This window comes from Pan paniscus, chromosome 1, assembly GCF_029289425.2.
Source record: "Pan paniscus chromosome 1, NHGRI_mPanPan1-v2.0_pri, whole genome shotgun sequence".
Lineage (NCBI taxonomy): Eukaryota > Metazoa > Chordata > Mammalia > Primates > Hominidae > Pan > Pan paniscus.
Window position 1 is genome coordinate 101278195 of NC_073249.2, and position 23184 is coordinate 101301378.

At 44.5% G+C, this 23184-nt stretch overlaps 1 protein-coding gene and 1 pseudogene across 9 annotated transcripts in view; one reads left to right on the forward strand and one right to left on the reverse strand.

Annotated features, from left to right (window-relative positions):
- LOC117978246 (neuroblastoma breakpoint family member 15-like) overlaps positions 1–23184 on the reverse strand; it is a 512107-nt pseudogene that overhangs the window by 119994 nt on the left and 368929 nt on the right.
- The window catches only part of LOC103785123 (palmitoyltransferase ZDHHC11), a 53216-nt gene that overhangs the window by 21510 nt on the left and 8522 nt on the right, over positions 1–23184 (forward strand). For 2 of the 9 annotated variants that reach the window (XM_034964908.3, XM_063606080.1), the window contains exons 6-11: positions 688–843; positions 3918–4033; positions 7587–7621; positions 16106–16193; positions 19464–19498; positions 22635–22797. In XM_034964908.3, the coding sequence (XP_034820799.3) occupies positions 688–843; positions 3918–4033; positions 7587–7621; positions 16106–16193; positions 19464–19498; positions 22635–22743 (539 nt within the window). In that variant the 3' untranslated portion in view covers positions 22744–22797. Of the gene's footprint in view, positions 1–687; positions 844–3917; positions 4034–7586; positions 7622–16105; positions 16194–16791; positions 16989–17067; positions 17146–17265; positions 17971–19463; positions 19499–22634; positions 22798–23184 lie in introns of those variants that run through there. The other 7 variants (XR_010112638.1, XR_010112641.1, XR_010112640.1 and 4 more) reach the window with 7 other exon arrangements.

The following is a 23184-nucleotide window of genomic DNA, read 5'->3' on the forward strand; positions in this document are numbered from 1 at the left end:
GCACTTAGGAAGGGGTGGGCACCGTGACCCTGGCACTAAATAAGGAAGGGATGGGTGCTGTGACCCTGGCACTTAGTGAGGAAGGGGTGGGCACTGTGACCCCGGCACTTAGGAAGGGGTGGGCAGTGTGACCCTGGCACTTAGTAAGGAAGGGGTGGGTGCTGGGGCCCTGGCACTTAGGAAGGGATGGGTGCTGGGGCCCGGCAGAGCCAGCAGGCACTGTGACCCCAGCACTTAGTGAGGAAGGGGTGGGCGCTGTGACCCCGGCACTTAGTGAGGAAGGGGTGGGCACTGTGACTCCGGCACTTAGTGAGGAAGGGGGGTTGGGCGCTGTGACCCCCGCACTTAAGAAGGGGTGGGCGCTGTGACCCCGGCACTTAGTGAGGAAGGGGGGGTGCTGTGACCCCAGCACTCAGGAAGGGGTGGGCACTGTGACCCCGGCACTTAGTGACCCTGTTGGAGCCTCACCTCCCAGATCCATAAAGCAGGGATCATGAAAACCAACTGCAGGCAGCAGGGCCTACGGGGCACTCAGGTAAGGGAGGCGTCCACCTGGGCAGGGAGACATCCCTCGCACTGGCTGTCCCCATGCCGCCGCATCCCCAGCAAGCTCTGGTCTGTGACGTCCGCCTGATGTGGCACCCGTCAGCAGGTGCTGGACACACTGTCTCTCCCTTGTCTCCCCAGATGTCAAGAATATGAACACGTGGCTGCTGTTCCTCCCCCTGTTCCCGGTGCAGGTGCAGACCCTGATAGTCGTGATCATCGGGATGCTCGTGCTCCTGCTGGACTTCCTTGGCTTGGTGCACCTGGGCCAGCTGCTCATCTTCCACATCTACCTGAGTATGTCCCCCACCCGAAGTCCCCGATCCCCCCAAGCCTGATTGGTCAGAGCTGCTCATCTTACACCTCTACTTGAGTATGTCCCTAACCCTGAGCCCCCCACACCTGGGGCCAGGGTCTTTGTCCCCCATGTGCGCATGTGTTCAGGGTCAGCCTCTCCCAGAAGTGAGATCATAGACAAAAAGGGCAAATCACAGGAAGAAATTAAATCCATGAGGGCCCAGCAGGCCCAGCAAGAAGCTGAACTCATGCCGAGACCTGCAGGAGCAGTGCCAGGTGCTTGAAGTAACAAGTTTAAAATGTTCAGAGACAATGGAATGGAATCTATTAGGCAAGAACAGGACATTATGAAATAAGGACAGGTGGACTTACAAAAGCACAAGTAGAAATTCTAACAATGAAAAATATTACAGGCAGGTCACCCACTAACCAAACAACTGAAGCGAGAGCTGGTGGTCTTGCTGAGTCTCGCAGTGGGCACAGCGGTAGGCGGTCAGTCATGTTGCTGAACGAGGGAGGGTAAACTCCCCAGCCCCAAGGAAACTTGTTGGAAGTAACAACAACCTCTCTGCTCCTGGCACCAGCCATTTTGGTCATGGTGGGCCAGCTGCAAAGTGTCTTCCATTCTCTGGGCAGTGGTGGCCCCGAGGCTGTGGCCTCAGGGGGTTTCTGTGGATGCGGGCAGCAGAGTGTGTCCAGGCCAGCGCCCAAGAATGCCCTGCTCCTGACAGCTTGGCCAACCCCTGGTCAGGGCAGAGGGAGTTGGTTGGGTCAGGCTCTGGGCTCACCTCCATCTCCAGAGCATCCCCTGCCTGCAGTTGTGGCAAGAACACCCAGCTCAGAATGAACACACCCCACCAAGAGCCTCCTTGTTCATAACCACAGGTTACGCTACAAACCACTGTCCCCACACAACCCTGGGGATGTTTTAAAACACACACCTCTAACGCACATCTTACAGTCACTGTTGTCTTGCCTGAGGGTTGAATTTTTTTAATGGAAGTGCAATGAAAATCACTGGATTTAATCCTACGGACACAGTGCTGAATGTGCTGTTTTCAGAGTTTTAATTTTGGATGTCAAGGCCAGTGCCTGTATAGAATAGGTGCTTAGGATATGTTTACTGAATGGAATGGAACTAAAGCCTCAGGTGTAACTTCATGGAGACGCGCGTCTGCCTTGTAGAATGTTACAGGCTGCCTGTTCCTGAAGCTGAAACCCTTAAGAGTGAGAAGTCATTTGGGCCTCCTTCAAAACTCTCCACCCCTCTTAGAATCAGGAATATTTTTAAAAGTACTTTCTAGAATTATCTAGCAGTCTCTCTTACATTTAAATATTTTTGGGTTTACCACCTATGAAGGCTTTTCTGGAGTTTCACTCCACCCAGAATTCATCATCTGTCCTTATCAGGAAATCTCTCACCCTCAGATGCTTAGAGTCAGGGTGAGTCCCCCCACAACAGGAGAATCGGCAGAGGTTGGGCCGAGGCCACATGGTCTTATCCACATGTGCCGCAGATTAAGGGATGCTCAAACTGCCCAGTAATACAAAGTCTGCACTTGTCATTTTTTTCCAACTTTGTGTACAAAATGTTTCCCTGGGTTAAAATAGTCAATGCCCACTGTGTGCTCAGCACGTAGGGGGCTGCAGGCTTCTTTGGGTGAGGCATGGTCACCTGCACGCTGCGGGGAGAGGATGAAGAATGAGACACAAACAAGTGTGGCTGGCCCTTGTGCTGCGGAGAAGCTGGCCCTTGCCTCAGGCGGAGCAGGGAAGTGCAGTGGGCCTGAAGCCATGCAGGGCTGGGAGGGACGACCTGGTCTGTCCTCTGAGCCAGGCACTGCACTTGGAACGGGCTTCTTGAATGCAAAGCCCAGACCAAGTGTGGCAGAAACATGAAAGGACAGGCAGGCGGCTGCTGTGGGCGGGAGGCAGGATGCCTGGAAGCAGGACGCCCAGGCCTGTCCCCACCCCCGTGACCCAGAGCCTCCCTGGGCAGTGACTCCGGGATGGCCAGGAGCTTCTTCTCTACCTCACAGGACTGGAGAGGCTGTGGTGAGACGCATCCTGTGAGGGCTGGGCTGGCCGCAGGCAGCTCCCCAGGGCGCCCACCGCCATCTGCTCCTCACTGCAAATAGGCCTCTGTGGGCGGCCGCCCCAGTCTCCAGAAATAGTCACAAGACATCGGCTCTCACGGTGTTGGTGTTTAGGGAAAGAAGCATGGAGAGTTTGGCCCCTCCATGGAAGCTCGTGGCTGAAATAGGTGCAGAGCCCATTTTATTAACGTTTGTTAAGACGGCTCTTTTAGATAAACGGGTGTATCAGGTTTTGCTTTGCTTCCCTGGGCTGCTTTGCTGCCCGCAGGACAGGCCGGGTGGATGGGGCTCTGGCCGGCCTGCTGAGCTGTCCTGTGGGCACTGTGCAGGGCTGCAGGGATGGTGACCTGTCTCAGCCCCATCAGAGCACTCGTGTTCACCTCCTGGGCCTGGGGCTCTGAGCACCCTCAGGAGTGTGTGGTCCCAGGACCTGCTAGCCAGCACCTCAGGGTGGCCGCCCCACTGCGTGGTCCTCCGACTGTAGGGTCTCTGTGCATCCCCCAAGGTGCGCCCCACCCAGTGTCCAGATGTGGGGAACCCCACAGGCCACTTGGACCCTCAGACAGAGCGGCCCCTCCTGAGCTGGCCTCTTACCCCTGCCAGCAATCCCAGGGGATCTGGAGCAACCTCTCAGGCTGCATGGTATTGGGGGACCCAGGTCTGTGAGAGACAGCTCATCTCTGACAACACTAACAATGCAGCTCAATGAGGCCTTGGCAGGCGGGGGGCCGTGGGTCAGCACCGTTCCCCAGGTTGCAGCTGCAAACCCCTCCTGCTGACCATCAGCTAGCTGCAGACCTGGGCCCACAAGGTACCTGCACTCATCCTGACCTCACAGGGCCTGCATGTTGGGCGGAGCAGTTCTACCTGTGCAGGGGCCGGATCAGTGGCACTGGCCACTCTGCTGAGCTGTCCTGTGGGCGCCGTGCAAAGCCGCAGGGCTGGTAACTTGTCCTGTTCCTCCTTTTCCCTTTCCAGAGGCCAAGAAGATGACCACCTTTGAGTATCTCATTAATACCTGCAAAGAAGAGAGTTCAAAACATCAAGCAGTGAGGAAAGATCCATACGTGCAAATGGACAAAGGATTTCTCCAGGTACCACCTGTCTCTCTGCTCCATTTCTCCAGGCCTGGGACAATGTCTAAGGTCACTCGGTGGTTGGTACTCTCAGCCATGCTCCTTTATTTCAGGGCTGATGCAGCCCGTGGACTCTGCTGTGTGTGTGTCTCTGTGTGAGGCTCTGTGCATGGGTGTGTCTGTGTGTCTTTGTGAACATAAACACCAGTCATGCACCACTGACTTCCTAGTGCAAAGATAGGAAAGGAACTGAGTCTCCTGGACATTTCTCTACTGCATTATACATCTTCCAAAGTTGAAATGTGCTTTTTGCATCTTTTTTTTCTTTTTTTGAGACAGAGTCTCGCTCTGTTGCCCAGGGTGGAGTGAAGTGGTGAAATCTCAGCTCACTGTAGCCTCCACCTCCTGGGTTCAAACAGTTTGCCTGCCTCAGCCTCCCAAGTAGCTGGGATCACAGATGTATGCCACTACGCCTGACTAATTTTTGTATTTTTAGTAGAGACGTGGTTTTGACACGCCAGGCTGGTCTCAAACTTCTGGCCTCAGGTGATCCGCCCGCCTTGGCCTCCGAAAGTGCTGGGATTACAGGCATGAGCCACTGTACCTGGCCTGAAACTTGATTTTTAACTTAAGGAAGTTAGTTCCCTTTCCAGTTAAGTGACATGAATTATTATAACTAACTCAAGAAGACATAGAAAGTCTAAATAGACATAGAACAGCCAAGAGACTGAAGTACTAATTTAAAATCTCCCAGTGAAGAAAAATCCCAGGCCCTGTAGTCTTCATGCATGAATTCCAGCAAAGATTTAAAGAAAAAATACAATACCACCTACACACAGACTCTTTCAGAAAACAGAGAAGGAAGCAACACTTCCCAACTCATTCAGCAATGCCACTATCAACCTGACACCAAAGCCAGATATTCGTAAGCCAGTACATTCAGGAAACACAGGCAGAGATCACTGATAAGACCTTGGGAAACCAAATGGAGCAGCATGGGGCAGGACTGTGCACTGTGGCCAAGTGATATCACTCCAGGGGTAAGCAGTGGCTTAAGGCCTAGGAATCAATTACTACAGCTCAGCACGTTAGTCCAATAGAGAACGGTAACCATGCAATCATGCGAATCAATGCAGAAAAGGGTTTGTTAACAGCAAGTTCCCGTTCATGATTTTTAACAAATCTCAGTGACCTAGGAATGATAGGAAAGCACCCTGTGCACCTGACATGACATTTACTGGTGAAAGGCTGGTGACCCTCTCTTGGAGGCTGGGCACAGGTGATGACGCCCTTTCCTCCTACTTTTGACATCACAGTCACATTCCAGCCAACACAGCGCAGCAGGGAAAATGAAGTCACACAGAATACAAAATAAAACTGTGTTTATTTGCAGGCAACGAAACCTAAAAAGTATGTTTTAAGACCTAGTTAAGATAATAAAATCACTTAACAAGGATGTGGGGCACATATTAAAATACACACTCGCACATCTCTATCCACCAGCAATGAAAAATCCGGGTTATATTTTTAAAACTTCCTTTCATAATCTAATAAAAAAAGAATAAATTTAACAAACCTTGTGCAAATATGTACACTGAAAGCTACACACCATGACTGAGAGAAGTCAGAGATGCTCTATTAAGTGAAAAGGTGTACAGCATTCATAGATTGGAAAAAAATACTATTAAAAGGGCAATTTTCCCCAAAACTTATCTACAGATTTACCACAATCCCTGCTGAACCCCAGCAGGCTTCTGTTTTAGCAGAAATGACAAGGTGGTCCTAAAATGTATATGCAAATTCAAAAGACCTAGGCTACTGTACTAGCCAAATGATTTTGAGAAAAAATAAAATTGGAGAACTTACACAACCAGACTTTAAATTTTACTATAAAGCTGTAGCACTAAAGACAGGTGGCGCTGACATAGAGACATAAAGCTACAGTAATAAAAACAGTGTGGCGCCGACAGAGACAGATATAGAGAAATGGACCAGAAGAAAGGTCCAAAGTTAAAGCTTTCATTTACGGTCAATTGACTTTAAATAACGGTACTAAAATCATTAAATAGGGAGAAATTATAGTTCAACAAGTGGTACTAGAACAATTGGATATCCACATGGAAAAGAAAAAAGAATGATTGAGTTCTTCATACCTGTACAAAGATTACCCAGGATCACTTCATTCCCCACAGAAGAATTAGCCCCAAATCCATCTGACACCTAAACTTAAAAGCTGAACATAGAACACTTCTAGAAACAAGCATAGAATGAAATCTCTGTGATCTTTAGTGAGACAAAGCTTGTCTTTGATCTGACACCAAAATCACTGCCTATTAAAGAAAAAAATCATAGTTTGGAGTTTACCAAAATTGAAAATATTTGCTCTTCAAAAGTCACCATTAAAAAAATAAAAATACAGGCACACATGAGAGATATTGCAGGTTTGGTTTTAGAAAGCCACAATAAAGTGAACATGTCAGTAAAACAAGTCACATGAATTTCTGGTTTCCCAGTGCTTATAAAAGTTATGTTTATATGACACGTGTGCAACAGCGTTATGTCTAAAAACTATGTATCTGAATTAAAAGTGCTTTATTGCTAAAAGCTGCTTACACAGACGCTTGAAGTGAGCACACACTGCGGGGAAAATGGCGCCGACATACTTGCTTGACCAGGGTCACCACAAACCCTCAATTTGTGAAAAAACAGTATCTGTGAAGTGCGGTAAAGCAAAGCACAATAAAGCCAGGTGTTCATTCCTGTGCAAGCCACAGGCAAACAAAATATTTTCAAGTCTTAGACTGATGTCCGGAATACACAAAGACACAAAGAGCTTTCAAAGTGCAATTGTAAAAAAACAACAAACAAAAACATACAGAAAACCCAGTTTTTCAAATGGGCAAGAGGGCTGGACACAATGGGAAGCACCTATAATTTCATTGCTTTGGGAGGCCAAGCAAGAGGATTGCTTGAGGCCAGGAGTTCAAGACCAGCCTGAGCATCTCTACAAAAATAAATAAAAATACATACATACATATAAAAAATGGGCAAAAGATTTGAACAAACTCCTTACCAAGGTAGATGTAGATGTATAGATACATGGATGCCACATAAGCACATGGAAAAAAATGCTCAACATCATTCTACATCAGGCAGCTGCAAATTAAAACCACAATCAGATACTACCACACACCCAGGAGAATGCCTGTCATCAAAAAGACAGTCACCACCGAGGGTTGATGAAGTTGTAGAGAAATTGCAAGTCTCCTGCGTTTTTTGCTAGTGGAAGTTAAATGAGGGTATAAAGTGCCACCACATTGGAAAGCAGTTTGGCATTTCTTTAAAAGATAAATGTCTAATATATGACCAGAATCCCACTCCCAGTTTCTCACCAGAGAGAAATGAAAACACGTGCACACGTAAGTGGTTCTGAGATCTGAACTCAGGACCCAAGAGAACTCCAGGTACCATTCCTCAAAACCCAGGAATAATAGACGTGACTTTTATGTAAGAATCAGCTGCATGTCAGCAACTTCTTTTTTCATGTGACGAATTTTCTTTTGCCCCACAGCAAGGAGACGGCGCCCTGGGCTCATCTGCACAGGGGTAAGTTGCAAGCTTCCTGCAGTAGCTTGGTCGCTCTGAAGAATAGCTGCATTCTTTTCTTAACTCAAATGACTTTGGAAAATAATTCACCTATGATGAGACATTTTGAAATCATGGGATGATGCAGTAGAAGATAAAATAGCTTTGTTTAATATTGTTAAATTATACCAAATTATCTATCTCGATGTGCTTGTCTTACTTGCAGAAACTACATTCTTCACTCCCTTCTTCATAACTAACATCTAAACTAACACACAAGAGTAAGACCCGCTTATTTATTTCTACATCTCTCCATGAACATGTGGGTAGTTGTGAGTCTGAATGTATTTCTTATGATCTCTAATAGTGTTTCATAGAAATTGTAAGCTCTGAGAGTCCAACCCATTCCTGAGTCAAGGTGCTAAGTAAATGGGAGCACTGGGGGTGCCTTGACCCGGAGCCCCACCCAACAGGGCCAGGGCTGGCTTCATAAACAGGGTTTCAAGAAGCGTCTTTGAGCTAGTGCTGTGCAGTGCGGTTTGTTTTCTTTTGGAAGCTGAGAGTCAAAGGGCACGCGCATTTTCAATCTTCACAGACTCTTTCTGATGACTTTCTCACAAGGGTGGAGCAGTTCACACTTCATTCAACGCTGTCGCTCTTCTCACTATGAGATACTAACAGTATGCTTAGTTTTATTCAAAGAAAATATATAATGTTTTAATATGCATTTCCTTACTACAATTACGACTGAACATTTTTTCATGTTTTGACCATTTTACAATTTTTGTTGTGTGAATTAATGTTCAACAGTTGGGCTATTTGGATTATCAAACGTAACAGCTCTTTGCTTATTAGGAACCCTATGGGATCTTTCACAGTGTAGAGGTTGTGAACTTTTCTGAAGCCAAATTTGTTAACATTTCCTTTTGTCTTGCTTTAAAAAGGCGCCATTACTCTAAGGTTATACAAATATCCTCCAATACTCTTTGCTTATATAGTTATAACTTTTTTATTTTTATTTTTATTTTTTGAGATGGAATTTCACTCTGTTACCCAGGCTGGAGTGCAGTGGTGTGATCTCGGCTCACTGCAAGCTCCACTTCCCGGGTTCATGCCATTCTTCTGCCTCAGCCTCCCTAGTAGCTGGGACTACAGGCACCGGCCACCACACACGGCTAATTTTTTTGTTTGTTTGTTTTTTTAGTAGAGATGGGTTTCACCCTGTTAGCCAGGACGATCTCTTATCTCCTGACCTCATGATCTGCCTGCCTTGGCCTCCCAAAGTGCTGGGATTACAGACATGAGCCACCACACCAGTCCTAGTTATAATTTTTATTTTTATTTTATTTCAATAGTTTTGGGGAACAAGGTGTTTGGTTGCATGGAAAAGATTTTTAGTGTTGATTTCTGAGATTTTGGTGCACCCACCACCTGAGCAATGTATACGGTACCCAATGTGTAGTCTTTTATCCATCACCCTCCTCCCACCACTCCCCCTGAATCCCAAAAGCCCATTACATCATTCTTACGTCTTTGCATCCTCGTAGCTTAGCTCCCACTTATAAATGAGATACTACGATGTTTGGTTTTTCATTCTTGAGTTACTTCACTTAGAATAATGGTCTGCAACTCCATCCAGGTTGTGTGAGTGCTGATATTTCATTCCTTTTTATGGCTGAGTAGTATTCCATGGTATTTACATATATACAGATCACAAATATATATCACATTTTCTTTATCCACTGATTTGTTTTAGGCTGGTTTCATATTTTTGCAATTGCAAACTATGCTGCTATAAACATGTGGGTGCAAGTATCTTTTTCATAAGATAACTTCTTTTCTTCTGGGTAGATAGCCAGTAGTGGGATTGCTAGATCAGATGATAGTTCTACCTTTAAGTTCTTTACAGAATCTCCGTACTGTTTTTTATAGTAGTTGTACTAGTTTACATTCCCACTAGCAGTGTAAAAGTGTTCCTTTTCACCACATCCATGCCAACATCTGTTATTTCTTTATTTTTTAAATTATGGCCATTCTTCCAGGAGTAAGGTGGTATTGCATTGTGGATTTTATTTGCATTTCCCTGTTAATTAGTGATGTTCAGCATTTTTTCCTATGCTTGTTGGCCATTTGTGTATCTTCTGTTGAGAACTGTCTCTTCATGAATGTTGCCCACTTTTTGATGGGATTGGTTTTGTTGTTTGTTTGAGACAGAGTCTCACTCTGTCACCCAGGCTGGAGTGCAGGGGCATGATCTTGGCTCACTGAAGCCTCTGCCTTCTGGGTTGAAGCGATTCTCCTGCATCAGGCTCCCAAGTACCTGGGATTACAGTCACCCACCAGCACGCCCAGCTAATTTTTGTGTCGTTAGTAGAGACAAGTTTCACCATGTTAGCCAGGCTGGTCTTGAACTCTTGACTTCAAGTGATCTGCCTGCCCCAGCCTCTGAAAGGACTGGGATTACAGACATGAGCCACCACACCCAATTGGATGATTTGTTTTTTTCTTGTGGATTTGTTTGAGTTCCGTTTAGATTCTGGATATTAGTCCTTTGTCAGATGTACAGGTTGTTAATATTTTCTTCCTTTCCGTGGGTTCATTTAGTCTGCTTATTACTTCTTTTCCTGTGCAGAAGGTACTTATTTAAAATAAAGATAAATTAAGATAAATTGCATCTATTTATCTTTGTTCTTGTTGCATTTGCTTTTGGATTCTTCGTCATGAGCTCTTTGCCGAAGTCAATGCCTAGAAAAGTTTTTCTGATGATATCTTGTAGATTTTTGTATGCTTTCAGGTCTTAAGTCTTTTATCCATCCTCAGTTGATGTTTGTAAAAGGTGCGAGGAGAGGATCCAGCTTCATTCTTCACATGTGGCTTGTGAATCATCCCAGCACCTTGTATTGAATAGGATTCCTTTCCCCACTTGATGTTTTTTGTTTGTTTGTTGAAGATCGATTGGCAGTAAGTATTTGGCTTTATTTATGGGTTCTCTATTCTGTTCCATTGATCTACACACCTATTTCCATATTAGTACCCTGCTGTTTTGGTAACTCTAGATTTGTAGTATAGTTTGAATTCAGGTAATGTGATGCCTCCAGATTTGTTCTTTTTGATTAGTCTTCCTTGGCTATCTGGGGTCTTTTTTGGTTCCATATGAATTTTAGGATTGTTTTTTTCTAGTTCTGTGAAGAAAGATGATTCTGCTTTGAGGGGAATTGCATTGAATTTGTGTATTGCTTTGGCAGTGTGGTCATTTTCACAATAGTAATTCTACCCATTCACAGGCCTGGGATGTGTTTCCATTTATTTGCATTTTCTATGTTCACTTTCAGCAGGTTTTTGTAGTTTCCATGTAGAGATATTTCACCTTTTGGGTTAGGTATATTCCTAAGTTGTTTTTTTTTTCTTTCAGCTGTTGCAGAAGGGGTTGACTTCTTCATTTGATTCTCAGCTTGGTCATTGTTGGCACATAGCAATGTTACTGATTTGTGTCCATTGATTTTATATCCTGAAACTTTACTGAATTCATGTATCAGATTTAGGAGCTTTCTGGATGAGTATTTAGAGTTTTCTAGGTATACAACCATATCATCAGTGAACAGGGACAATTTGACTTCCTGTTTACCAATTTGGATGCTTTTTCTTTCTCTTCTCTGATTGCTCTGGCTAGGTCTTCCAGTACTGTGTCGAAAGGAAGTGGTGAAAGTGGGCATCCTTGTCTTATTCCAGTTCTGAAGGGCAATGTTTTCAACTTTTCCCCATTCAGTATAATGTTGGCTGTGGGTTTGTCATAGAGGGCTTTTATTACCTTGAGGTATGTCCCTTCCGTGCTGATTTTGATGAGTGTTCTATTTATAAAGGGATGGCAGAGTTTGTCAGATGCTTTTTCTGCATCTATTGAGATCTCTGATTTTTTGTTTTTAATTCTGTTTATGTGAGGTATCACATTTATTGACTTGCATATATTAAACCATTCCTGCATACGTGGTATGAAACCCACTTGACCATGGTGTTATTATCTTTTTGCTATGCTGTTTGATTCGGTTTGCTAGTATTTTGTTGAGGTTTTTTGCATCTATATTCATGAGGGATATTGGTCTGTAGTTTTCTCTTTTTGCTATGTCCTTTCATGGTTTGGGTATTAAGGTGATACTGGCTTCATAGAATGATTTATGGAGGATTTCCTCTTTATCTTTTGTAATAGTTTCCATAAGATTGGTACCAGTCGTTCTTTGGATACCTGATAGAATTCAGCTGTGAATACATCCTGGATATTTTAGTTGGCAATTTTTTTATTACTGTTTCAATCTCGCTACTTGTTATTAGTCTGTTAAGAGTTTCTATTTCTTCCTGATTTAATCTAGGTGGGTTGTATTTTTCCAGGAAGTTATCCATCTCCTCTGGATTTTCTAGTTTGTGTGCATAATAACGGTGTTCATATTGGCCTTAAATGATCTTTTGTATTCCTGTGGTATCAATTGTGCTGTCTCTCATTTCATTTCTAATTGAGCTTATTTGGATCTTTTCTCTTCTTTTCTTGCTTAATGTTGCTAATGGTCAATCAATTTTGTTTGTGTTTTCAGAAAACTGGCTTTTTGATTTATCTTTTGTGGTTTTTTTGTTTTTTTGTTTGAATTTCATTTAGTTCTGCTCCGATGTTCGTTATTACTTTTCTTCTGCTGGGTTTGGGTTTGATTCGTTCTTGTTTCTCCGGTTACTTCAGGTGTGACTTTAAATTGCCTGTGCTCTTTCAGTCTTTTTGATGTGGCCATTTAATGCTGTGAACATTCCTTTTAGCATCACTTTTGCTGTGTCCTAGAGGTTTTGATAAGTTGTGCCACAGTTATTCAGTTTGAAGAACTTTTAAATTTCCCTCTGGATTTCATTGTCGACCCAAAGATCATTCAGAAGCAGTTATTTAATTTCTACATATTTGTGTAATTTCATGGGTTCCTTTTTGAGTTAATTATCAATTTATTCCCCTGTGGTCTGAAAAGATACTTGATGTAATTCTGATTTTCTTAAATTCATTGAAACTTGTTTTGTGGCCTATTATATGATGTATCTTGGAGAATTTTCCATGTACTGATGAAAAGAATGTACATTCTGCAGTTGTTGGGTAGAGTGTTCTGTAAATATCTGTCAAGTCCTTTTGTTCTAGGATATAGTTTAAGGTCATTGTTTCTTTGTTGCCTTTCTGTCTTGACCTGTCTAGTGCTATCAGTGCAGTATTGTGTCCGTCACTATAATTGTGTTTTCATCAGTCTCATTTCTTATGTCCAGTAAGAATTGTTTTATAAATTTGGCAGGTCCCCCGTCCGGGAGGGAGGTGGGGGGTCAGCCCCTGCCCGGCCAGCCGCCCCGTCCAGGAGGGAGGTGGGGGGGCGCCTCCACCTGGCCAGCCACCGCGTCCAGGAGGTGGGGGGCGCCTCCGCCCGGCCGCCCCTTCTGGGAAGTGAGGAGCCCCTCTGCCCGGCCACCACCCCATCTGGGAGGTGTACTCAACAGCTCACTGAGAACGGGCCATGATGACAATGGCGGTTTTGTGGAATAGAAAAGGGGGAAAGGTGGGGAAAAGATTGAGAAATCGGATGGTTGCTGTGTCTGTGTAGAAAGAAGTAGACATGGGAGACTTTTCATTTTGTTCTGTACTAAGAAAAATTCTTCTGTCTTGGGATCCTGTTGATCTGTGACCTTACCCCCAACCCTGTGCTCTCTGAAACATGTGCTGTGTCCACTCAGGGTTGAATGGATTAAGGGCGGTGCAAGATGTGCTTTGTTAAACAGATGCTTGAAGGCAGCATGCTCCTTAAGAGTCATCACCACTCCCTAATCTCAAGTACCCAGGGACACAAACACTGCGGAAGGCCGCTGGGTCCTCTGCCTAGGAAAGCCAGAGACCTTTGTTCACTTGTTTTTCTGCTGACCTTCCCTCCACTATTGTCCTATGACCCTGCCAAATCCCCCTCTGTGAGAAACACCCAAGAATGATCAATAAAAAAAATAATAATAAAGAATAAAAAAAATAAATTTGGCAGGTCCCTCATTACTTGCATATATAGTTAGGATAGTGATATTTTTCCTTTTGGAGTGATTCTTTTATCATCGTATAATGTTGCTCTTTGTCTTTCTTAACTGTTGTGGCTTTAAAGTCTGTTGAGTCTGGTATCAGAATAGTTCCTCCTGCCTGCTGTTGGTTTCCATTTGTATGGAATATCTTTTCCGCCACTTTACCTTAAGTTTATTTCAGTCCTTATACATTAGGTGTGTCTCTTGAAGACAGCAGATACTTGGTTGGTGGATTTTTCTCCATTCTTTCACTCTGTATTTTTTAGAAGGTGCTTATAGGCCATTTACATTCAGTGTTAGCATTTGGATGTGAGGTACTGTTTTATTGATCATGCTAGTTGTTGCCTGAATACCTTGGTTTTTTAATTTGTGTTACTGTTTTCTCAGTCCTGTAAGATTTGTGCTTTAAGGAGGTTCTGTTTTGGTGTATTTTGAGGTTTTGTTTTAAGATTTGGAACTCCTTTTAGTATTTCTTGTAGGACTGACTTGTTAGTGGCTAGTTCTCTCAGCATTTGTTGTTATGAAACAGACATTTTCTCTACTTCATTTAGGAAACATAGTTTTGCTGAATACAAAATTATTGGCTGTTAATTATTTTGTTTGGAGAGGCTAGAGATAGGACCCCAATCCCTTCTAGTGTGTAGAGTTTCTGCTGAGAAATCTGCTGCTAATATGAGAGGTTTTCCTTTAGAGGTTACCTGATGTTTTGCCTCCCAGCTCTTAAGATTCTTTGATTTGTGTTGACTTTAGATAACCTGATGACCATGTGCCTCGGTGATGATCTTTTTGCAATAAATTTCCCAGGCATTCTTTGAGCTTCTTGTCTTTGGATCTCTAGAACTCTAGCAAGGCCAGGGAAGGTTTCCTTGATCATTTCCTCAAATAAGTTTTCCAAACTTGTGGATTTGTCTGCTTTGTCAGGAACACTATTTTTAGGTTTGGCTGTTTAACATAATCCCTAAGTTCCTGGAGGCTTTGTTCTTTTTTAAAATTATTTTTTTCCTCTTTGTCTGGCTGGGTTATTTAAAAAGCCTTGTTTTTGAGTTCTGAAGTTCTTTGTTCTACTTGTTAGATCCTGCTGTTGAAAGTTTCTGGTGCATTTTCCATTTCTCTTAGTGTGTCTTTTGTTCCAGAAGTTGTGACTGTGTTTTCTTTAGGATCTCTATTTCCCTGGAGCATTTTTCATCTATATCCTGTATTGATTTTTAAATTTCTTTAAGTTGGTTATCACCTGTCTTTGGTATCTCCTTGAGTAGTTTAATAATCAACCTTCTGAATTCTTTCCAGCAATTCTGATTTTCTTCTTGGTTTGGATCTCTCACTGGGGAGCTAGTGTGGTCTTTTGAGGGTGGAATAGAGCCCTGTTTCATGATATTACCAGGATTACTTGTCTGATTCCTTCTCATGTGTGTAGATTATTTCAGTGGGAAAATCTGGAACTCAAGGCTGCTGGTCAGATTCTTTAGTCCCATGGGGTGGTCCCTGATTTGTGCACTCCCCCTTTCCCTAGAGATGGAGCTTCCTGCAAACCAGACAGCAGTGATTGCTATTGTTCTTCTGGGTCTCTCCACCCAGCAGGGCTACCAGGCTGGTGCTGGGGAATGTCTGCACAGAGTCCTGTGATGTGATCCGTCCTCGGGTCTCCCAGCTGTGGATGCTAGCACCTGCTCCGGTGGAGGTGACAGGGGACCGAAGTGGACTCTGTGGGGGTCCTCGGCGGTCGATAGGTTTACTGTGCTGACTTTCTCAGAGGCTGGTTATTCTAGCAGTGAAGTTGTCACATGGGCAGACTCAGGACCTCTGGTTATTCAGGATGTTGCAGGAGGTGGAATAAGCTCTTGTTTTCTCCTTCCTAGGAGCAGGGTTGTTCTGTCATGAGTTGCTGTCATGTCCTGAGCTGACTGGCCTCCAGCCAGGAGGTGGCACTTTTGAGACAGCAGCAGAGTTGTCACCTGTTCTGTGGAATTTGCAGTGGCCTATGGCATCTTCCAAAGGCTCTGTGACTTTTTTTGTTTTTTCTGGTATGCTGCTGTGGTGGTTCCTGGAGTGAAAGGCCACAGTATGAGTCTCCACATGCTGTTCTGTCTCTCCATGTGGGAGCTGCACATCAGAACTGTCTCCCATCTGCCATCACTCTTCAGAACCCGTCTTAGGCATTGGTGTAGGGCAGGTCTCACACAGTGGGTGGAGGCACTGCTTTGCATTGTCCCAGTGGCAAAGAGTCATGGTCCTTTACATGAGGAGCTTCTTACGTTTGCCACTGCACATAACGCAGGAGTACTTAGACAACCTCCCAGGAGCTGCTGGTCTACAAGTTTCTGAGACATGTGTGCCCCACAGCAGTGGTGCTGACACGATGCTGTGCAGCCTCCAGTGCCACCCTGAGTCCCCCTACAAAGCTGAGATGAGTTTCTCTCCTCCTTCCTGTCCCACCAGAGTCAAGGCCAAGAGCTCCCTGCTGATTCACAAGCACTTATGTCACTTCTGCACTTCAGTAAACCAGGATGGGGATTCGACGGCACAGGTAAGTTGCAGTCACCAGCGATGCACCCCAAGGTCAGGGCCGTGTGCAGAATATGTGGTCTCGGGTCCCCCAAGCTGAGGTTAAGGCAGTATTCAGAATGGAAGCACTCTGTGTCCAAGGGTGCTGCTCACATGGGAATGATGGTGGGTGGAGCACGGAAGAGAGATGGAGTGAGAGTCAGGAATGCTTCCCAGCTGTGGGTGACAGAGACAGATGGGTACCAAAGTGGGAGCCCCCAGCACTGGAGCACCACCATCAGGCTGTGGTGATGGGCAGATGCCCAAGGCAGGCTCTGAAGTGCCCAGAACATGCAGCGAGGGACAGTGTTGTGATAAAGGATGGAGGGAAATTGGTAGCCATGGCAGAATCCATGTGCTGTTTTTTTTTTTAAATAAAATGCTTAGGAAAGACTGTGTGTAGGAGACAGATGGTAATAGACGATGTATGTGTGGTCACACATACAAGTGTATGGTGTGTGGTTGCACATATGTGGGGGGGTGTGGTTATGTGTGTGGTTTTGTGTGTGGTGTGTGGTCACGTGTATATGTGTGTGAATGGTGTGTGTTTGTTACATGGACTCCGTGTCCATCCTTCACAGGAAAAGACCAGCGCGGCTGCCGACTTTAGGGCCACATATTTCTGTTCCTGCTCTGGGGTCAGCTTCCAGTGGTTTCTGCTGGGTCATTATTTATTTTTTAGAGATGAGATCTCACTCCATCACCCAGCATGGATTGCAGTGGTGGGATAATGGCTCACTGCAGCCTCCAACTCCTGGGCTCAAGCAATCTTCCCACCTTAGCCTCCTGAGTAGCTGAAAGTACAAGCGTATGCCACCACGCCCAGCCAATTTATTTTTTATTTTTTATTTCTTAAGAGATGGGATCTCACTCTATTGTCCAGGCTTGTTTGGAACTTCTCATCTCAAGTGATTCCTTGACCTCAGCCTCTAATAGCACAGGGATTAGAGGCGTGAGCCACCACGCCAGGCCGCAGGCTGGTCCTTTTGAGCAGGTTTTGTCATTGGGCCAGCTTCTGGAGGTTACAGGTGTGTTCTCCTTCCCTGTGGGGGCAGGGCCACCTCACCACACTTCCCCAGGATTTCAGGGAACAGGCTCCTGTGACTTGGAAATAAAAAGGGATCAGCCTAGGCTGGAGGAACAGTGACGCTGGTGTCCAAGCCTTGCCCCTTGCCTGCACTTCCAGCAAAGATTTGGAGACACACTCAGTGGAAATCGATTGAGCCCCCAGCCCACCCTGGCCCAGACTCAGCCACCAAAGTTCCCTCACTGCATGTGGCACACGGGCTCATGGGAGTTTCTCTGCCTGTGATTGTCCACGTTGACACCTTCTGCGCAGGTGCATTTGTGAGTCCCCTCAGTGTCTCTGCAGCTTCTATGTGTGGATGAATAGTGAAGCCACATGAGGCCTGTTCTGAAGCAGAGAAGATCCGCTCAGCATCACGTTGAATCCCAAGCCCGTGTCCCGTGGGCTCCAGGACAATCCTATGAAAGTGACACCGTCGGTTCATTGTTCACATCGGGGAGGAGAATTCCATCTGAAAATGCGCGTGACTTCACTGACACCCGCGTCCGTGGCACAGCCCTGTGCTGAGCTCCACAGACCTACAGTCCATCGCCTCCCCGTGGAGTGGGCCCACAGCTGCAGACAGTGTTGTCCAAAGAAGATGCTCTGAGTAGATGAATGGAACAAACTGGAAACTCCAGAAACAAGCCCTTCTTTACATTTCTAATGTTTGGCTTAAATGGAAGGTGCCAAGGTGAGGCAATGGGGAGACATGCAAGGGTTTGTAATGAGTGTGGTGCAGCAGCTGGATAACCACATGCCAAACACACACACGCAGCTCAGTCCCACCTAGAAAGCAGTGCAGAATCCATCATAGACCTCATAGTAAGAGGGGGAAACTTTAACATTCCTACAAAAATCCTAGAATATCTCCGGGGTCTTGTGTTAGGCAAACTCTTCTTTGATAGATACCAAATACACTATTTCACAAAACGGATACATTTGACTTTAAGCATTTAAAATTATTTCTTCCATTGTCACTAGTAAAAGAATGAAAATATCAGCCACAGGCTGAAATAAAATATTTACAAGTCATATGCTTTCATCCAGAATATTTAAAGAACCATGAAAACTCAAAAATACACAACAGCTCAGTTTTTAAATGGGTGAAAGATTGAACACGTTCTTCACCAAGGCAACAATATCCATGAGAAATAAGGCCCACAAAATGGTGCTCAACATCATTTGCCACCAGGGAACCACCAGCTAAAATCACAATAAGATACTGCTGCACCCCATTAGAGTAGCTGCAAGAAAGCAGATTAAGGATACCATCCAGGCACAAAGCTTCACACCTGAAATCCCAGAGCTTTGGGTGGCCCACAAGGCAGGAGGATCCCTTGAGGCCAGGAGTTTGAGACCACTATGGGCAACATAGCAAGACCCTGCCTCTAAAAAATATAAATAAAAAAAGGTGATCAATATCAAGTGTTGGTGAAGACATCGGAGAACTGGAAGTCTCATCCATTGCTCATGGGGATGAAAGATGATGCCACATTGGTGAGCAGTTTGGCAAAGCTTCAGATGCTGAGCATATACTTATCATATGAGCCAGCACTCCCACTCCCAGGTTCTTCACCAAGAGCACTGAGAACAACATGTGTGTGCACACATAGCAGGTGTTTTTCTTTGCTAGAGCTTCCACAAGCAGGAACCACGGATGGGGTGTTGCAACAAGAAATGTATTTTCTCACATATCTGCAGGCTAGAAGTCCCAGAGCACGGTGTCTGCAGGGTTGGTTTCTCCCAAGGCCTCTCTCCTTGCCTCGTAGACGGCCACCTGTTCTCTGTGTCCTCTCACAGTCTTCCCTCTGTCTGCATCTTTGTTATAATCTCCCCTTCATAAAAGGACACCAGTCACTCTGGATTAGGGCTCACTCTAATAGCCTCATCTAACATCCATTACCTCTTTCAAGACCCTGTGTCCACATATAGTCACATTCTGAGGTACTGGGTGTCAGGATGTCAACCTATGAATTTGGAGGAGGATATAGTTCAGCCCATAATACAAGGATTGGGAGGAAGGGTGCTGTGCCACCACTGAGATCCTATTCCATGATCCAGGCATTCTTGAAGTACCATTACTCAGAACTGACTAGTAATGAACTTGAATTTTGTTTAAGAATAAGTTTAATGTCAACCAGGTCTTTGTTCATCCTATGAATTTTGCTTCCCTTCCCCCCACAGGAAGCAGATGATGCCCCGAGTACATCTACACTTGGGTAAGTTCGTAAGTTTAATGGGAACGTTTTATCTGTCTGTACACTCGCCTGAACTCAAATTACCTAGGAAAATATGTTCTCTATTTAACATGTTCAAATATTCTGATGACATAAGGGAAAGTAGAAATGCTTCACTGAACATTTATAGCCATTCATGTGGCTTATTGCACTGATCTTACTTGAAAAAATTATAGAATTCTTTATAACTAACATTTGAACTTACGCACAAAAATAAGGCCAAGCGTAGTTATTTTCTTTCTTTAAACACATGTAATGTTGTGAGCCTGAATGTTTTTTAATGTTTCTAATAGTGTTTCATTGAGAGTCAGATCTTGTCATTTCAACTCTAAATACATCCACTGATGACAGCTCTGCCCCAACACTGCACAATTCCAGCCCAACTGCACACCACTTTTTCACCCTTCAAACTACAAAGCTGAAAGAAGACCCTTATAAAGAGGACCATGATCCAGTTTTAAGCACACATTCTAAAGGGTACCCTGTTCCCATGATGAAATAAAATTGTGCAGCCATGACAAATGCATATTCTTCCCAGAGAATCTCAAGTACAGGATACAATTCTCACAGAACGTAGAGTAATAGGAAATCTACTCACACATGATGCTGAGTAAATTATTTACTCCTTGTTTGCTATTTCATTTTCTTTTCCATAAAATGAACACATATTAACTTTATATTTTAAAAAGCAGCTTTATACAACATTTCCCAGAGTTTCAGGGTTTAGATATTGCACTCCGACACTCTACTAAAGTTTCATCTAGAACCATTTAATACAACCTAAAAGAAAATGAAATGGAAAGGTAGGAGTCATTGGCTCAAACCACCCCAGGTGCACAGACACAGGCACGTGCGTGCACACACACTCTCGCACACAGTCACACTCTGTCACACTGACACAGCCTCCTTCCTGCCTTCACCTCACATCCCAGTCCCCAGCCTTCCCGCCATATTCCTCCTGTCACTGCAGGGAGTCCCAGCTGACCCCACAGGGGAAGCGCCCACCCCAGCCTGCACAGAACAGCCCCATCCTCCTCTCTGGGCACCCAGCAGCTGCAGCTGTCCTGGCCCAGGACCTCTGGGGTCTCTGCCACCATTGCAGTAGGTCATGCTGCTCAGGAGGGCCAGATGTCCAAATCAGGAAGGGCCCAGTGGACACATGCCCAGAGACACTGCCGACATTATTCAGGGAGTGTGTGTGAGGGAGGCTGTTCATGCTGGGAAGAAGGGGCACCCACACCTTATGGCTTGGAGCTGCTCAGGGTTCCTCTAGAGGCACCTGGGACCCCAGACTGCTGAGGTCACCACATGTCTCCCGGTCTCCCCCTCACAGATGAGTGCACCCAGCTGGCCTTATCCTCCCAACCCAGCTGCACTGGATCATGGAGCAACATTTACTTTTTTATTTTTTATTTTTTTGAGACAGGGTCTTACTCTGTCACCCAGGCTGCAGTGCAGTGGCACAATCTCAGCTCACTACATCCTTTGCCACTTGGGTTCTCGCAATCCACCCACCTCAGCCTCCCAAGTAGCAGGGACCACAGCCTCATGCCACCACGCTGAGCCAACTTTTGTAGAGATGGGGTGTCACCATGTTGCCCACACTGGTCTCGAACTCCTGAGCTCAAGCGATTTGCCTGCCTCAGCCTCCTAAAGTGCTGGGACTACAGACATGAGCCACTCTGTCTGGCCATGGAGCAACATTTAGATGGGAGAGAATTTATTACCTAACTTACACTCAGAACTTATAACCGTATTACATTCTAATTGTATCAGTTTGAATACGATAGTACATAAGTTAAAAATATTCTGCACCTCCCTCCCTGAATACCACGTCAAAATGCCATTTTAATAATAGAGGGTAAATACATGTTTTTTCTCTATACAGATTCACTCACGTTGAGAGGTTAACGTATACCATATGAATTATTCTGCAACTTCCTTTTTTGATTTCTTCAACAGTGTGGCATGGATTACGCTCTTGACGTTTCATATAGATGTGTTTTATTCTTGTCAGGAACTTCACCCTCTCATGATGTGCATATACCGTGGCTTAGTCAACCATTGTTCACTACAGGATATTAAGTTTATGACCAAGTTTAGGTTTTGCAAACAGAATTGCAAGAAGCACCTTTGTGCCAAGGTTGTCAGATACTGACAATATTGTTTTGTTTCTGTAGAACACTTAAAAGTCAAAGGGCATTTGCATTTTAAATCCTCATAGTTTCTTTTTACTTACTTTACCAAAAGGTTTGAACAATGCAAATTTCCTTCAATTTCCTCACTCTTTTCAGCACCAGATATTAGCAAGGTATTTTTAGTTTTATCCAAATAACACTTTTAATTGTTTCAATGTGCATTTTCCTTATTACTAATGAGACTGAACATATTGTCATTCTCTTTTTTACCGTTTCACAGTTCCTCTTGTATGAATTAGCTTTTCAAATGTTTGCACACTTTTAAATGGAGTTGTTTGTATTGTCAATGTTAAGTGGTCTTTGCACATTAGGGATAGTAATTCTCTGATCTATGTGTTTCCAACGTATTTCTTTCAGTCTGTCTTTTAAAATTTTGTGTTTATCATGTCTTTTGCAATGTGAAGTTCATAAATTTTTGTGAAGTCAGTTGTCAAATGTTCCCGTCTTGCTTTAAAAAGTCTTTCTTACTCCAGGGTTATACAAAAATCATCCAGAACTCTTTGCTGATATTTTTATAATTTTTCTGTTTTGATTTTCCTTATATTTTGATTTTCAAGCCATCTTGGACTTATTTTTGCATACAGGGAGAGAGCTAAGGTTACTTTATCTCGAAGACTTAACTAATGGTTACCACCTCGTTTATGAAACAATACACCTTTCCATCTAATTCAAAGGCCCCCTTTTCTAGTGCTTGCCATAAGCACTAGACTCAGATCTGTTTCTACACGTTTATTTCTGCCTTGTTGATCTGTGTCCTAAACCGTGCTGTTTTAATTACTGGACCTTCCTGAGCTACATTTTAATGTCTGACAGTCACTTTCTCAGGTTTTTTTATTTCTAAAAGTTTTGATAATTTTTAAACTTTAATTTTTTCATATAAGTTTATTTGAAATTTATATGGAAAATACATTTTGTTTCAGTTCCAGGAAACCTGGAATTTGGAGCAAAGTTACATTAAATATACACCTCATTTTGAGAGTGGCCGATAGTGTTTCCCTGGCATCCCAACTCCGCTGGGAGCCACAGTAAGGACCCAGAAGTCAGTCTCCCCGAGGTGGGCAGAGGATGGAAGACTTACTCTAGGTAAGATCTCGGCTCACTGCAAGCTCCGCCTCCCGGGTTCATGTCATTCTCCTGCCTCAGCCTCCCGAGTAGCTGGGACTACACGCTACTGGGTAGCTAGCTGGGTAGCAGGCACCCGCCACCACGCCCAGCTAATTTTTTTGTATTTTTAGTAGAGACGGGGTTTCACCGTGTTAGCCAGGATGGTCTCGATCTCGTGACCTCGTGATCCACCCGCCTCGGCCTCCCAAAGTGCTGGGATTGCAGGCATAGGAGCCACCGCGCCCAGCCTAATAATAGTTTCTTATGATCCTTTTTACTTGTGAGGTTTCTGTTGTAATGCCTCCACTTTCATTTTGGATGTTATTTATTTGAGTCTTCTCTATTTTTTTCTTAGTTAGTTTAGCC